Source organism: Chamaea fasciata, unplaced genomic scaffold (genome assembly GCF_029207755.1).
Source record: "Chamaea fasciata isolate MVZ Bird 193981 ecotype frontalis unplaced genomic scaffold, bChaFas1.0.hap1 SCAF_3, whole genome shotgun sequence".
Taxonomy (NCBI): Eukaryota; Metazoa; Chordata; class Aves; order Passeriformes; family Sylviidae; genus Chamaea; species Chamaea fasciata.
In genome coordinates this window covers 27,869,112-27,885,891 of record NW_027094088.1, presented here as the reverse complement: position 1 = coordinate 27,885,891, position 16,780 = coordinate 27,869,112, and the positions used below count along the sequence as shown (strand labels likewise).

General features: G+C 39.2%; 1 protein-coding gene across 6 annotated transcripts in view; it reads right to left on the bottom strand.

Moving 5' to 3' along the window:
• The window catches only part of DAAM2 (dishevelled associated activator of morphogenesis 2), a 197,934-nt gene that overhangs the window by 56,106 nt on the left and 125,048 nt on the right, over nt 1-16,780 (bottom strand). For all 6 annotated transcript variants that reach the window (XM_066178440.1, XM_066178438.1, XM_066178443.1 and 3 more), the window contains 2 exons: nt 10,966-11,060; nt 4,461-4,794 (listed from right to left, as the gene is read on the bottom strand). In XM_066178440.1, the coding sequence (XP_066034537.1) occupies nt 4,461-4,794; nt 10,966-11,060 (429 nt within the window). The remainder of the gene's footprint in view (nt 1-4,460; nt 4,795-10,965; nt 11,061-16,780) is intronic.

Below are 16,780 nucleotides of genomic sequence, written 5' to 3'. Positions count from 1 at the left end.
TTACAGACTGCCCTGTTGGATAATAAAGTCAGAATCATTCCATCTAGAAGGGCATTATAAAAGAAGGGTCAATAATTAAAGCAAGCAAAGGGAAAAGCTCAGGCGAGAAGATGTGGCAAATGTGAGAAAATAGGAATACTGACTATATAAATTGAGACACAAACATAGTATATAACCTTGTTGCAAGTGCCAAGACAAGGATGACCCTTCTAGACCTATTAACACATTGAATATCAAAGACACAGGGTGAAGCTGCAGCATGAAAAGGCAAGAGTGAAGACTGGAACCTCAATAAAAAAAGGAGTAAGTTCTGGAGAATCTCCCCAGGGCTTTAAAGGGAATCCTGACTGAAGTTAGGGACTGACAATTGTAGTCAGTAGATGAAATGCTGGAAATTTAGAAAGAAATAATAAGTTTCAATTCAGAGTAACATCTGAAATTTTTTTTTTGCTAAAGAAATAGTCCTTCATATTCATATAAGTTCTATTGATATTTTCCATTAACTTCATTAAAAAAAAATTAAAAAGAAAGAACACCTAAAGAAGAAAAGACATCCTTTTTGAAGCCTTTCTGCACTGTTTGATTAATAGTCTTCAGCTGGTATTACTTGGTGCAATTTAGTTAAGCTTATTGGGACTAAAAGCATTTATAATGCTCAGGAATTTCACTGTCATTTGAATTTTGACTTCAGATACAGTAGTATAAAGCTGTAAGTTTTCTATTCAAGTAATAGGAGCTGTTGCAGGACAGAGTTAATATAAGTTTAGTAAGAACCATATGCTAAATCACAGCTTTCCTTCTTCACTAATTCACCAGTTGCTGAGTCTTCTGACAACTTTTGGCATCTGTGCCAGATAGCAGGAGTTGTGTTTAGAACGTTGACTAGCAATAACTACTTACATTCAACAAAATGTGCCATGTTTTATGTTGCTGTGTTAAATGCATGATCTCTACTCCACCAGACTTGTGAAAACTAGAAATAATCACTGTTTCAATCTAAAGTTGTCAGCAGCAAGTTATTTAGGATCTCAGGTTTTAGATAGTTGTCAGTAAATCATTCTGAACCTCTCTCTTCCTTTTTACAAGTAAGAGTGGAGGCAGAACCATGTATCCCAAATTATTATGCATCACAACAATATTCCTTTTCAAAAGGAAAAAAAAATTGTTTTGGGGAAAAGTAGATCTGTATTAGTGTTAATTACATTAATCTCCTGATTCCCCAGTGGACACAGTGCTGGTCACCACAAATGACATGAGGGTGAATGGGACACCTAGGTTTACTGTTAGAGTTGAAAAAGCTGCTAGAGTTGAAAATGAATCCAAACAGATAGTATACGAAGTGCCAGCTTTCACAGATGAGGAGGAATAAATTGACAGCAAGATGGCTGAATTGGATGACAAATATTTTCTACCACTATAGTCAGGAAGGCAACTTAAGGAAAAGCAGCACTGGCATTGATATTGTCAGAGGTCAGCATCACCTGTAAATTATTTGTTGGACATTCCAATAAAAGTGAGCTCAGTACAATTTCCAGAAAGCACGGCACATTTACTTCACAAGAACTGAGTTGATTTCCAAAATTTGAGATTATTTTCCTCCTATGTATTGTGTCTCTAATTTGGCCCTTGTCTTGGAGAGCTAGATATAAAGAGACTGAGCAGTGCCTCTACAGTTCCCAGCTTTCCTTCCCTCCACTGATTAGAATCAGTCTGCAATGATGGACCATAGAGGCAAAGGAATAAATTTCTACTCTGCATAGTTTCTCCTGTTCCTACAGTTTAGTTCACAGTTTTATTACTTTCACAGAAAGAATTCTTGTTTGTGGGTTCTGCCAGATTCCCCACTTGTGGTGGATAGTTTTCAACATAACAGTGTTTAGGTGTGGCTAGTCAAAGTCAAGCTGCGAAGTATAAAGTTTGCTGCAAGCTCCACATTTTTTGAACACTTCAATACACCAAAAGATGCTGCTAAATACTGAAGCTCCAGAAAACATAGCCCCCAAAGGCAGTTTCACACCTAAAGGATCTCTTCAGATACTTGCAAACTCCAGGTTACAAAGATTACATTCAGGACTAGGATTAAAAGAGCATTAAAAAAAGGCTTTCATTGTACACTACATCTTTGAAGCTTACAGGAAAGGTACAATACAAGCATTTTTAGCTCATCCCTCTTTTAAAATGGCTTCCTATATTCAAGTTACAGTGGATGTGTTTCTTGACAATAAGCTGCAAGACTGTTCTGAAACAGAGAGGTGCAGGAGGGCAAGAGGCAAAGAGATGGAGCACTCTTAATTTCATGTGCTAGACTTTCAGAGAAACTTCCTCTAAAATGTAAGAAAGACCATGACCACATTTGTTTCTTTGGGATTTAAAAAATCCCCAGCCTCTCTCTTAGAAGAACAACTGGAGATGGATGAGGAATGTCTTTGGATGAGCACTTACCTCCTCAAAATTAAACTCAAGCTATTGCTGAGTGTAGCGGAAAATCCCATTTCAGTCTCTAAACACAAGTATTAGTAATTGCAAACAAGAACACATTCTTTCTGCTGAATCATTTTGGGGATTGGGTGGGGTTTTTTTTTTTTTTTGTTTTTTTGTTTTTTTTTTTTTTTTTTTGTTTTTTTTTTTTTTTTGTTTTGTTTTGTTTTGTTTTGTTTTGTTTTGTTTTTTTTTTAAACTTGAGAAATAAGAGAGAGTATTCATTTATCTTTCATTTTTTTTCCCTGAATGGAAATGTATTTTGACAAGTGCAGCATTTATGCAGAGTACTTTTCATGAATGTAGGAGACTGGTAAGCACCTGCAAATCATTCCACCAGATTCCTCAAAAGCTACCACATTTTACCCAGTAATGACTTACCTCAGTTATTCAGTAACTTTTAAATCGAGAGAGAAAGAGAGAGAGAGAGAGAGAGCCCTCACCTTGGGTAAACTCAACATCTATCCCTTATTATATGGGCCTATTGAGCAGAGTCAATTGGTCTGGTAAGGGCAAGTTAACATGGGACCACAAGTGTAGTCAGACTTGTGAGTTACTACTTTTTGCTAAGCAGCTCAAGTTATCTCCACCTGTCTCCGAGGTATAAAAGAATGTCATATAAATTCAGGAAGGATTCTTTATTTCAGCTAATTACTAGAGAACAAGTAGACTTTAAACTTTTTCCTTCTCCTCAGGCAGTACCAAAAAACCTATACATCGTAGCTCATGTATATGGCTTACTTCCTGCATCTGCACTGCTCATTCCTATCCTACTCCTGTACTAATGAATGGTGACACATTCTGTAACAGTGACTGCAGCTGTAATCTCTTCACCTTCCAAGGTTTACTGTAATTGTGAATTTCTCTATTGAAATAGCCTCAAGAGCTTCCAACTGAGGCTGAAAGGCCCCCACCTCTGGAGGACATCGAAGACACACACCAAGTCTGAATAAACAAGTAATGCAAATGGGGCAGTGCACACAGAGGGATGGACCTGTCAATGCCAAATATTAATACCAAATCAAGATCTCCTGCATCCCTGTCCCAGGTCTGAGTCACAGTCACTGAATCCCACAGTGCATTTGACTCTAACACAAACATTGGCAGCTACTGTCTATCAGCACAGACGACTTCCCCATTCACTTTTACAGTAATAAATTAATTGTAGCCTAAAATCCATTAGCTGAGAAGGAAGTAGGAGATAATTACTATCAGGCATTAGGATCCAGTGCCTGTTGGCACAACACCACTCTAATAATTTCATCTAAGAAAGAACAGTAAATGGGTGATATTATCCCAAAGTTAAGGAGCCACAGCTTCACACACCACAACAGATTGTCCACTATCTTTTTGTAAAGGTGCTCAGTTCACTGGGAAGAGGAACATTATAGTAGCAGCCAGTAGTTTCCACAGTAAAAGCCTGTCATTGACCTTCTTCAAGGTCTCTGAGAATGCATTTCTCTTCTATGGTCTGAATGGGAGTTACTTGAGCCAAAAATTGCTAAGTGACAATGATTCACAAGTTGATTGCTAAGGGGCAAGTGAAGTGCCTCCACGATACATAATTTAATTCATTGTCTGCATTATTTAATCCACAATTCTTTTATTCCTAAATTAAGGATTTAAAATCAGGACAGAGGCTCCTGGAATTCTGTGGTTTCAGCTTCTAGGACAGAACAAATAATTACCACCCCAGAAATGCCATCAAGCTAGAGTATGAGCAGATAATGAGCTTTCATTTAGCACAGCAAACCTCCATTTTCAGGCAAAATATATGGAATTTTAAGTTAGCATGAATGACAAGCACTATGTCTTGAAATATAAATATATAAATAATCTATTTGAGGAATTTCCCTTCCTAAAACAAAATGATAGATATTGTTTTTTTACTACTTAGCAAGCTGGCAATATATGCACTGTAAAAATCACTCCTGCAGAGATTCCTGATTCTGGGTATTTCTGTCAAAGTATCCTCTTTTTACCTGGAATCTTGTCCTTTCTGCAGCATAGACTTGGTAGTGAAGCATGGCTTGCAAGACTTTTTTGTGACCATCTGGTACCAAGCAGACAGCCCCTAGGATCTCCAGCACAGCAATCTTGGTCTTAATGTTCTCAGTCCGTAAGCTCTGGGATATGATGTTGATACTTTCTGGATGGGCCAGGACATGAGCCCTTCCTTGGGAGTTGTTCATCAGTGCCTTGATACACCCTATAACGGATGTGTGGATGCGGCTCTCCGAGGTCTCATAGTCCATGCTCTTCAGGAAGTTCAGCAAACAGCTCAGGCCATCCAGCTCTATAAACCTGGTCACAAACCTGGAAAGAGAAAAACCAAAAAAAAAAAAAAAAAAAAAACCAAGTAGGAAAAACAAGGAAAGCAAACCAAACAAACGCACTTCATTCAAAAGACACCGTATTATTCAACCACAGATCTTCTAAAACCTGGCTAGTTTTCAGCCTAAATTCACAGAACAATTCCCAGGTGTTTAAGAAAAACAAACCAAACAAGCCAAGAGAGAAAACATTCCAGCTAATAATGGTGTGTTACATAGTTTCAGGGTAATTATATGCTATCATCTTACACTGCTGTTTGGTCTCTGTGTCCTTTGTTGCACTTACCACCAAACACTGTCGTGGTTCACCTCAACAGCTGCTGCATTTTCAGGGCTGAAGTGATTCTTTCGAATTGTTCCATCTTACAAACCCAAGACACAGATGTCTCACCGCACTTTTAGTTATGGGTTCAGTTTATCTTGAAAACCATTTTTAGGCTTAGCTCTAACTTTCAGCCAACACTGCTTATAGGTTCTACCTCCTGGATTTGGGCACACTGACAGAGGCTCATTCCCACTCTGTCCGTCAGCCACACTGCCTTCCCACTCCAACCCCATGACATATGTGTAGGAACATGTTATATTTAAAAGGGGCATGTTCTTCTGTAAATGCTAATGTTCCTCTGCTTTTGTTGGAAACCAGGGTTAAAAAGTCCAGATGGGTCAATTTAGACCATACAAATAGCCCCCTAGACAAATCAGCAGAAAAGGATAGAATTAGATAATTCAGTTCAAACCAATCATTCTAGCAATGATTGTTTGGTTTCATTTGAAGTTCCCAGCATTAAAAGTGGAGATTCAAAGACACGCAAAAGGCTGCAAATAATTTCCCCAGATCTCATTGTTTACCTCCTGTCTCCACTAACATGTTGCTCAGGTAGGTACACTTTTTGGATTGTCTGAATGCAAAACCATGTGCATCACACTTGAATTTTCAGTCGACAAAAATGTACACCAGCAATGATTTGTCCATGGCCACACTTTGAACAGCATAATATAGTCACTTCAAGCAATTTAAAAGGTTGTTAACAATTGCCACCTGTGTAACAAATTAAAAATACCAAAATTCTGTGTCATTGTGCTTTTACCCAGCTCCTCTTCTTCCCTCATGTACCGTCTTTCTTTTTCTGTCCACAAGATGCTGTTACTTATAAGCAGTAATAATGGAAGCACCATACTGAAAGAGCAGATTTCACTGGTCTCTGTTCATGTCCCTGTACCGGTGAGAGAAACCCAAGTCATATTTATATTTCCCTGGATAATATGGATTTGACACATGTATGGTCTTTTGGTGGTTACACTCCACACCACACAGGAATTTTCAGAGTCCACCTGAAATTTACTCTCACTATGCTGATAGATTTGCCAACTTTCAGCTTATGTGGGCCAGCAATTCGACCAAAAATACGAAAAAGCCTGGTGCATTCAACAAATGGTTGAATGGTTTTGGTCTGAGGTTTGGGTTTTGCTCAAAACTGAATTTCAAAGTGACATCAGAGTAAGGGCAACACACAGGAACATGTGCACACCAAAAACAAAAACATGGTTTTACTGAACCCTGCTAAGACAATCTGCCAAGTTTCACACAGGTCTGATTACACATTCTCTGGATGCATCACTTTGTCTACTCTAAAAAATCATAGGAGCAAAAGCCCCTCTTTCTCCAGGCCCAAGAGCAGCACTGACATTGTGCACCAAGAGTCAGCCAAAGCAGTTTGTTATTCAAACTGATTACAGAAAGATTCAGACTTGGTTAAGTTTCTATAATGCATTTAGCTGCTAGCTTGACAAAGAGGACTGAAACAAGTGCATTCATAGCTAGAAGAGTTGCTGCAAAGGATTTATTTTGGGGGAAAAAAAAGCACAAACTCAGCATGTTACTAAATGATGCCAATGAATTGTGATCAATTCCCTGGATATGTAAAGAGTGGATTTGCTGTTGTCTCTGCTGTGGAGGGGCTACTTTAAATTCTCCTTTTCCTCCTTACCTTCACAGTTCCATTCTATACTTTATCTGTTCCCTCTGTCTTTTGGGGGTTGGGGGAAAGAGAATTTTTTTTTCCTGTTCTTTGAACTTCCAGGGCTGAGGGAAGACTGAAGATGAGTATGTTTCTGAAGTTACAGAGCAATACTGATGGAAGCATCCTAAGAAGCAGCAGTGCAAAGCGTGCCCTAAATGCACTTTTGGATAGAACACACAATCTTATGACAAGACAAGCAAGGCTCTACAATTTTCATGTACTTTAGCCTGCTCTGATGACCATGTGAAAAAAAAAAATGGTAAATGCACAAAAGTCACATTGTCCCAGTTAAGTACAAACTCTCACTAAATCCACTGGCAGTGCAATTTTTCTAGGACTGTTAGGATGAGGTCATGCCAAAAAAAAAGGCATGTGCTGGAAAGAGGTGCGTGTCACAAAACTTGATTAATGACATAATTTAAAACAATGTTGGGACTTTCCTGTACTATTCCTAGCCCAGAGAGCAAACAGTGAGTTGTGTTACTCAACAGCAAGCAAAGCCAAATACCTTTCAATTTCAGCTGCAATCAGAAGCAGGAATCAAATTATGATTTTCACCTTCTTTTTTCTAAACACTTAGTTCCTTATTCTCCAGAAAAACCAGAAACCATGCTGGGACAGGTAAAGAAATGGCAAAAGCAGCTTCTGGCCCAACAAATACCCTCAGTACGAGGATTTGCTTGGTGTGAGGAGGTGTGTGAGTAAATGTCTGTAGAGGGCAGAAAAAGAAGTGGGAGTTTAGCTGACAGCCTGAGAGCCACAATCCTCACACACTGTTGGTGTTTGTGCATCTGTCTGCCTCTGTGCAGATGTCTGTGTGCATGTGCAAAAGCAAAGTCAGCTTACACAAGCAAAGAACCTTCTTGGACACAGCACATGTGTAACTAACTCCTGTCTACACAGCCTCTGTGGTGCAAAGTAAAGTCTTATTCTAGACTGGGAGGTGTAAAGTTAAACATATTTGCCAATGCATTCTGGCTAACACATTCAAATACTTAAATGTAAATAAAGCAGAGTGTGTTTTAATAGGTGCTAAACAAGCAAATTAAAGCCTAACCTCACCTCAGACTCTCACTTGACCAGTTTAGCACACTTCAAAAGGCAGGGCACCTCTTTGCCTTTCAAGTTTTAGAGAGTGCTGATCAGAATGAGTTAGCTAACTCTAATAATAAACTTTTCATCCAAATACAGATGTGGTGGCCTAAAAGGAACTGACCCAGTGATGGATTTCAAGTGTTGGGGGTACAGCTTCCCTGTAAGACTTGATCCAGCGCAGGAAAGACAAAAAGATCATATGCTGTGAGTGTGCAGAGAGCAGGATATTCCCACCCTGTCAACAGGCAAGGCTATACTTCCCTGCAGCATTAGTTTTTGAACCAGGGGGCACACATAATCCTGATACTACTGAACTGCTGAAAAATTCAGCATAATAGATTTTGCTTAAATTGTATAAATGATCCTCTTCAGTATGCACTTGGATGCAACCCTGCTAAATCAAACAAAAAATACCAGGAGAAATGCAGACAGTGAAGGGAATGGGTGATGATTCAGACTAAAGGAGGTATTTTTCAAGGGCTCCAGAAAGCAATTTCTTTCCCAGTCACTTTTAAGTTTTTGCTTTTGCTGCACTTCTGAACCTCCATTTTGGGGCATTAAAACACCAAAGGAAAAGCTCCCCTCTCACTGGTTCTGTCCAACAGTTTGTCATCACCATTGTTTATAGTTTTACATTTTTACAAACCTGAGAGCTAATGCGTTTCTTTACAAGATGCAGATGGGGCATTTTTGTTCTTTGTGACTGGGATCATTCCCTTGTGTTAGGAGATAACCTGGCTTTATTATTGTAGGGAAGCTCCTAAATACCAAACAAGGTGCACTTGCTCAAAGGGGACCACAAACTGCCTCAGGCATACTCCTATCCCATTTTCTACAAAGAGGAGAGGAACTTGAGTTTGGATAGGTCTGCTCTACTTTTTACTGCTAGAACTGGAGGGTTGGAATAGAGACAGAGATTAGTAATTACTCTGCATTATCTATTAGAAGAGACACAGTTTACAGTGAAATAAAACAGAGAGCCAAATGCATGTGTACCCTGCTATCACAAAGGGATTCCAGACAGTTCATCCTGTGTGAATTTAGGTTTCTATTTTCTTCAGAGGCCTGATGAACAGAAGTGGCAAAGAAAATAGGATTTGATATCCAAATTAAACTAGAAATACTAGTATTTTTAAGGCTTAGGTATCATACTGCTTATGAGAGGGATTTGATGGAGCTGAGGGCCTCTCTACTGCAACCTTTCCATCAAGAAGAAACTGGCTTGTTGATCAGGCACTGGCATGCAGCCCATTTGGCAGCTAACAAATTGAGTCGCTGGAAATTAGTTGAGACATGGGACTTAACTCAAAATTTCGCTTGGCTTAACTGTTTTTTTCTTAAAAAGCCCCACAACCATCGCCAGTGATTTAGAAGACTTTATAGGGCAGCCTATAGATGCTTGTACTGACGCTTGTGCTTGTCAGGGTTATTACAAACAGATGAAGCAACAGGCTCTTGTCAAGGGGATCCAGCAGATGCAATACAGGTTGGAGAAGAAAAATCTTGAAAGGCTTTGAGCAAAAGAATTTACTCAAATGCTCATTGCTCTTTCTTCTTCTCTATTGCCTTGCCCTCAACAAGGAGTTTGGGCTGTCTCTTCAAAATGAGGGAGTAGAACAACCAATAGTGGCCACTGAAGTGTTTCAGCTGGACAAAGCAAAGAGGCCTTGCTGCTGTGGATACATTCAGTGAAAGCTGTCACCTTCAGAGAGTAAGTATAAACCCAGCTCTGCATTAATGTAATAATTGTGCTGTATCAAGTTCAACACCACAGGAGCTTTGTTGAAAAGCCTGGTGAGAGTTGGAAGCTTGACAGTTGCCCTAGCTTCCATTTTAACATAGAGTCCAGCAACATTTTACTGTGTTCTCTGCTTTAGGACAGTGATAGACAACATCAAACAGTCACTCTTGACTTGGGTCTCAGTAGAGGATACAACTTCTCTGTTTCCACATTAAAAGCACTCACTCTACCCACATGTAAAATTACCAAAGCCTGAGGAGCACCAGAACATGATTTAGTGCTCTCTTAAAGCCCATCACAACAGGAAATAAAGAGGAGGTAAAAACCAGAGAAGCTGCATGAAGTCAATTTTTTGAAGACTATGAAAGGGAGAAGCACAATCAGCACTTAGCTCTGCAAGAAGTCCCAAAAAAATCTTCACTTCAAGTCAAAGTAATTGCAATGAAAATTCTTGGAGATAATTTTCTGGATTGTTTTTATTTATTTATTTCATTTGTTTGGTTTGGTTAGGATCCCTGCCCCAAAATATAACTGCATTTGGTTAGGCATTACTGAAGCTCTCTGAAACTATGACTTCAGCATGGCATGGGTGCAAAAGTGTTTGACCAATTTCAAAAACATTCAGAATTTTTTGATTGTTTTCTGAAATCATATAAATGTTATTGTTTCTCCACACTGCTCTTCTAAGTGTTAGATTGAAAAGGTTTCTATACTAGTTAGTTTGCTATTGTTCAGAGCTTTGTTACCAGAAAAAGAAAGATGACCTTACCTTCCAAGACAGTACACAATAAAGACCCTTTACATTTTTCTATGCCACAGTTACAACATAGAATGGGAAGAATGCCAAACCAGGTGATGTCAGATAGATTAGCTGCTTTGTACTAAACAGTTCACATTACTAAAGATAAGGGGAAGATTAAATTCAAAGTTCAGAGCAGAGGCCAAGACTTTGCCCTAAGTGAATCAAATTACATGGGATGTGCAGGGAGCTGTGAAGACTAAAATCTGATCTTCATAGTCATTACCTGTGTTTGCAAATATCTGCCACAGATTTTTCACAGTAGACTTTGTCTTTTATTTTCCTGGAACTACATGTTTCAGCATTAGTGTGAAATTAGTTAGACTCCCAACAAGGCAGGCTCAGAGCAGGGACTGTAGGGCTCTCTGAGGATTGTCTGAAATCTCAGAGAGGCTTGTGTGAGGTGAGACAATGAGGTTTCTGTCCTTGCCACTCTCGGCGGTGTCACATCTGACCATTGGGAGACAGCAAACTGCGATGAAAGGCAAACAACATTACCTCATGGGCTGAGTCCGCAGAGCTGTCTTCAAGTCTTCAACTATTTTATTTTTCATTTCTGTTTCTTCTTCATCGAAAGCATACAGAGTCTGCATCTGTTCACAAAGAAGGTGGCAATTAGGAAAGCCTGAGCTGCGTGGAAGTTAAGAGACAGGCCAGGAGTTATGAAAAACAACTATCCCATCAACACATGCAGAGGTGCCTGCTGACCTCTCACTAGGAAAGCAGTGCCTCAGCTACAAAACTGAATCCAGATGAGGCTGCTCATGTGGACTGGCAGCAGCATATCACTTTGCCACACTGGCTAAACTAGTGTTCTCAGATTACCCCCCAAAAATCAGTTGCCAGTATGCCCGCAGAAAACTGTACCTAATTCGGAACAGCAATCTGCTGTGGTGACCTATGGATGTGTGAGGCAAAGTTTGTAGGGAGAGGCAATATCTTTTATTAGAGTGACATGACTGGAGGGATTTGGGGTGGAGGGGAAAAAAAAAAAACGGAACCAGATTTATGTGTCAGGTTTCAAAGCATAAAATCTTCTTCAAGTGGATAGGAAGCCTGAAAGTACCCTGAATTAAATTTTTTGTACATACGAGTTTGACTTTTCTTCCCCATGCAAAGTATATCACCTGTTTTAAGATACTGGTGTTTCCTATAGACTTTTTTGCCCTTACTAATTAGGAACATTTACTGAAAAAAGCTGGAGCATCATAAAAATCCCTGTCCCTTTTTTTTAACAAGTAAACTAAAACACATGAAGCCTAGACTTCCCCCCATGTGCAGCTTGCAATTACTAGAGCTTGCACTGAACTGGAACTGAAGTTGCTGTGGGAGACTGTAAATTAAGGTGAGAGACAATGAATAGAATAAGCACAAAAAATTATCGTTCTCCAAGTCAGACAAAGGCCTTAAAAAAGTGTTGTATCAGAAAATTAGGGTTCCAGATCTACACTCAGCACCACTGCAACCTTGTCATGTGAAGCAAAACTCTTCACTGCCCTTTGCATATATCATTCAGGCTCACAAGTCCCATGTGTGCCTTTTGAAAAAGTCAAGACTTAATGCTGGAAATTCTTAGCCTATAGCTATGTCTTCTTAGTCACTTAAACTGTAAAATGAGAGGATAAATGACTCTCTTTTTGGCAGGACTTCTTGTGGATATCACTCAGTGGTATCTGGAAACCAGCTCTGAACCCATTCTCAAATGAGTAACCCAATTAAACTAGTATCATCTATCAGGGATCTGATATTGTACCTCTCTGTGGTGGAATCTGAGTAGCTACAATTATGGCTCATTACAGCAAAATATTTCAGCTTTTATTTTACTGTTTAGCAAGCACCAAAGAAAACCTTCCCCTCACCGGAACCTCCTTTAACCTTCTCCCTCCTTGCCACCAGCCCAACACCTCACTTCCCTTAGAAGGGCTCCCACTGCCTGTATTTGTGAGTCACGTGATGCCAACACACGCGGGATCCTGAGGGTGGTCATTTGGCTGCATGCTGTTGCTGTCTTATGCTGAACGGCTGGCATGGGGAGATGTGTTTAACTCTAGGAGTCCTCCCTCTGATCCACGCTAAAGTCAAATTCACTCAGCAGCAGAGCAAGCTATTTCCTGCCCTAATGGAATGACAGAGCGCTACTGATGGAAAATGAGCTGATAATGTTTTATCTTTTGCCAGCATCCCCCGACAGCCAGAAACATAAATTGAAATTCTTAAGCCAAGCCATATATGATCCCACTCTTCGAAAAATAAACAGAAATCCTGAACAGGCATTATGGATGGCAAAGTCCTCGGGTGTGATTTGGGGCTTGATTTGAATTTTCTTGGGTAACAACCCATCTGGTCATCTTTCCTTTGGTCCGTAAATGCTCCTTTGAAAAGTTCCCATTCCTCCAATGGCTTAATTTCTCCTCTGAGCCATTGTGGGGGGAAAGCAAATGGATGGTAGGAAGGTGCTCAACAGTGCTTCGTTCAGAGTGAAAAAGGCCCATTTCCAAACGAAACAAATACAAATAATCTTGCCTTTACAACAGAGGGTGATTATGGAAAACCCCTTTTCTAAAGCTGCAGGCAGCCAAGAGCCCTTCATTTCTCACTCTTGTGAATGGCCAGGAATTCAAATCTGCATGCCCTCACTAAAGACAGACTGGGTTTGCATTGTGAAATGGCTTTCTCGGCAAGAGTTATAAAAAACATAACTGTCCCTGGGAGACAGAGGGGAGGGAACCGTCATTATTTGAGGTTGGATTTCATTCATGTGGCTGACTGATGAATTGCTTTCCTGAAGTACAAACTGCACTCGAGGACTAATGTCTGCTGGGCTCAGGAGGCAGATAGTTACCATCAGTCAACCAAAATACTAGGAAGGGGAAGCAAAATAGTGCCAGGTCCTTTTCTGGTGCCTAAAAGGTAGTGTAAATATAGGGCTCTTTTTATAAGCACTTTTTGTATATTTGAAGTTTTCCAGATCAAGTGTATCACCTCGGAAAGTGCAGCATCTGTTTACTTGATTTGCCAGTTTAAAAAATTCAAGGATTTATGAAAGCAATCATTCATGTGCAATTTTATATGTAAAACTTCAGGTAGTACAAGAAATTATTTTGAAATTTTGGCTCCACTTAAAGTGAAATATTTTAGTTTTTTTAAAAGCACAGATTTATTCCCACACCTTATCCTAATGGCTGATCATTCCCCAAAACTACTGGAAAGGAAAATACAAAGACCATGATGATAGCATGTGGGGAAAGGAGAGAGAGAAAAAGAAAGAAAGGGCATAAACCAGCATCAACAATACACTGTGTAACAGACCTAATTTTACTTAATAACCTCACACCTGTGAAATGACGAAGCTAAGTAACAAAAAGAATGAAAAGCAAAAAAGCAACCTGGATATTCTGACTTCTCATTATAGTCAGTTGAAATTCAAGGGGCACCACATCTCTAACTACATTAAGGCTGAACTATTAGAATATATTATTTTTATAACAAATTTTTTTGAAGAAATTATAAATCATAAACTATGAATAGATGTAATTTAAAAAAAATCCTGAACTTTTAAGCAAGCAAGTTTAAAGTAACATAGATGTCATCCAACTTGGAGGAGAGAGTTATCATCTACCTGCTAAATTCTGCTGAAAGATATACCTATTTTTAACCTCCTGTGAAGCTGCTCTGCCTTAAACACATGTTTTCTGAGTCAAGGAAAAGGGCCTGGTTACAGCTGTATTTATTAATCTTTACCCATCTCACACTCTCGACTGAGCCACCTCTCCAGAAAAGCTGGATTTTCAACTACTGCTCACCTGAAAGTCTCTCTGTGAAAATGCATCCACAGCCAAGATGATAAAAGCAACACAATGTTTCCTCCCCAGGAAAGCATGAGCTGTGTTTATTTGTGCTGTCAAGCAGTGTAGCAGGGCAAGGAGGGTAGGGGGAGCACAGGGACATTTCTTTATATTTGATATTAACTGGGCAGCTGCTCTATTTTTAAGAAAAGAACCTGCTGTGTTTTGATGAATCAGTAGATGACAATGACATTGATAATGGAACCAGTCTTCTATTGTGGGCATGCACTGTGTCCCCATCCCCAGTATCATTTATAGCATGTAGAGATCAGGGGACTAGACAAATTTGGAGGCTTTGCTTTCTAAATTAAACATGATTAGCAGCTGTCCCTTTGTCTTAATGACAGGTCCAGAAGACAGTGTACCAATGTTCTACTTCCTTCCAGTCAGGCTACCTGGAGCCTTGGACAGTGCCTCCACATGCTTGTGAATTGCACACTAGTAAGGAGATACAATTTTAGACATTTTCTTTGTGAGAATTTAGTTTAAAATATGTAAAAATCTGAGAAGTCATAGCAACAGAAACAATTGTGGGAAGAGAACAGTGCATAAAATGCATGGTTTTTTTGAACTGGATCAGGAATCTGTGACCTGAAGTGCTTCCTAACATAGTGGTCTAAGGTTACAAGTAGGGAATGTCAAACACGTCAGGAATCACCACATTGGTCTCAAACATATCTGTGAAGGGCAGATGCAGCGGGTGACACTGCAGCAGAGCTTCTGAGAAAGGGATCCTCGAGCACAGGAGCCCCGGCCCGCTGAAATCCACAGAAAGATACCTAACGGGATCAGCATGAAAAAGGTGCCACTCCCACTCAATCAGTGAGCAGGAGGAACATATTTGCCAAGCTAATATATATGAAAAAAGAACTTCATAATTAAACAAAAGGACATAAAAAAGGATGTAAAAGACAAATATAAAAAGATTGTGATGCAATGAATTCGAAGGAGATGCAAAGATAAAATTTCATTAAAAGCAGGATTTAAGGCATTTTAAAATAACACTTCAGTGATTATTACTACCACTTCAATACTTTTTGCAATATTTCTAATTAAAATATTGCGATATCTAATAGTGCCCACGAGACACAAATTGAAATCCACTGGATATTGTCAGGAAGCAACATGAAACATGTTTTTCTTTCACAGCTTCAAAGTCAACTCCACTTGGATGAAGTTAAAAAAAAAATATCCAAAAAACCCACCACTAAATTTAGAACTGAAATTATATGGAACCCAAAAATAACTGTTTGAAAGTTAGAAATCTCAGAGGTCTAAATAATAATGAACAGAACATGTCTTTTAAAGTGTGTTGGAGCTGGTTCTTAGCTGGATTACTCCAGTTTTCCACTGATACAATTTCTGCAAAATCAAGTCAACTTGGTTTTACCTGCTGAACAATGAAGCAACCAAACGGTAAATCAGAAGCAGGGGTTTTAACCCCAGTGTGTCTTCTCAACACCTCAAGCGTAAGAGTGAATCATGAGTCTTGAAGCCAAATAAAAGGTTATCAATCATTCAGGCATTGGCATTCAGGCATGCAAACAACATTACCAGGGCTGGTGTTTATTGGTGCTCTTAAAACATGCTTAAAATTAGAAACATAGGCCAAAATGTAGTCTCATTCCATGGAGCCGTTCCAGATTTACAACAGTGGTGTATACATATTCACTCCAAGTTTACTTCAAGATCATTTAAAGACTAACCCAAAAGTCACTGAAATCAATGGAAAAACTTCAGTAGATTCAAGAGGCCTTGGATCAAATCCTACCAGAAGTATTTGGCTCAGTAACACTGCAAGGTTTCATACTATTTTTTTTTCTTTAATGGCCCTTGTAGAGTAAATTTGTTCAGTCAGGAAATCAAAGCAGAGTGTCATGCCAGTCACTAAAGCTCAATGTCTTTTCTAAAAATAAGTCCATATTCTTTCTATTCCCTTACTCTGCCCCATGAAAATATGGCATGAAGGAAGGTGATAGTTTCGTTTATTCATGACTCTCAGTAGAAAGCAGCTTTTCTTTTATCCTCTTAAATGAGTTATTATAGCTTGTGAATCTTAGGTTGTTTTACTCAGCAAGACATATTTCACCATGAGAAATACATCATTACTGCCACATTTAGCATTCATTAAGACATTGGATTTATGAAATTATTTTATAGCTCATAACTACAATACAAAAGGTGCAGAAAAGCCTTTAAAAATCTAAAATAAAAGCATAAGTAAACAAGCAAGGTGTACTACCTAAGATTCTAGGAACAGAACTCTATCATCATTTTTGCACAACCATCATCTAAAGCTGAGTAGACCCTGCCCATGAGTAATTGGAGGAAAAATTTGACTATAAATTCAGTAAAACAATCAGATTTCAAAATGTAAAATCTACCATATCAAAGGAGGTCAGTGAACACTACACGCAGATGTTCTGATTCTGCTGGTGACCAGCTCTACTGGATGTTTCAGAGAAAGA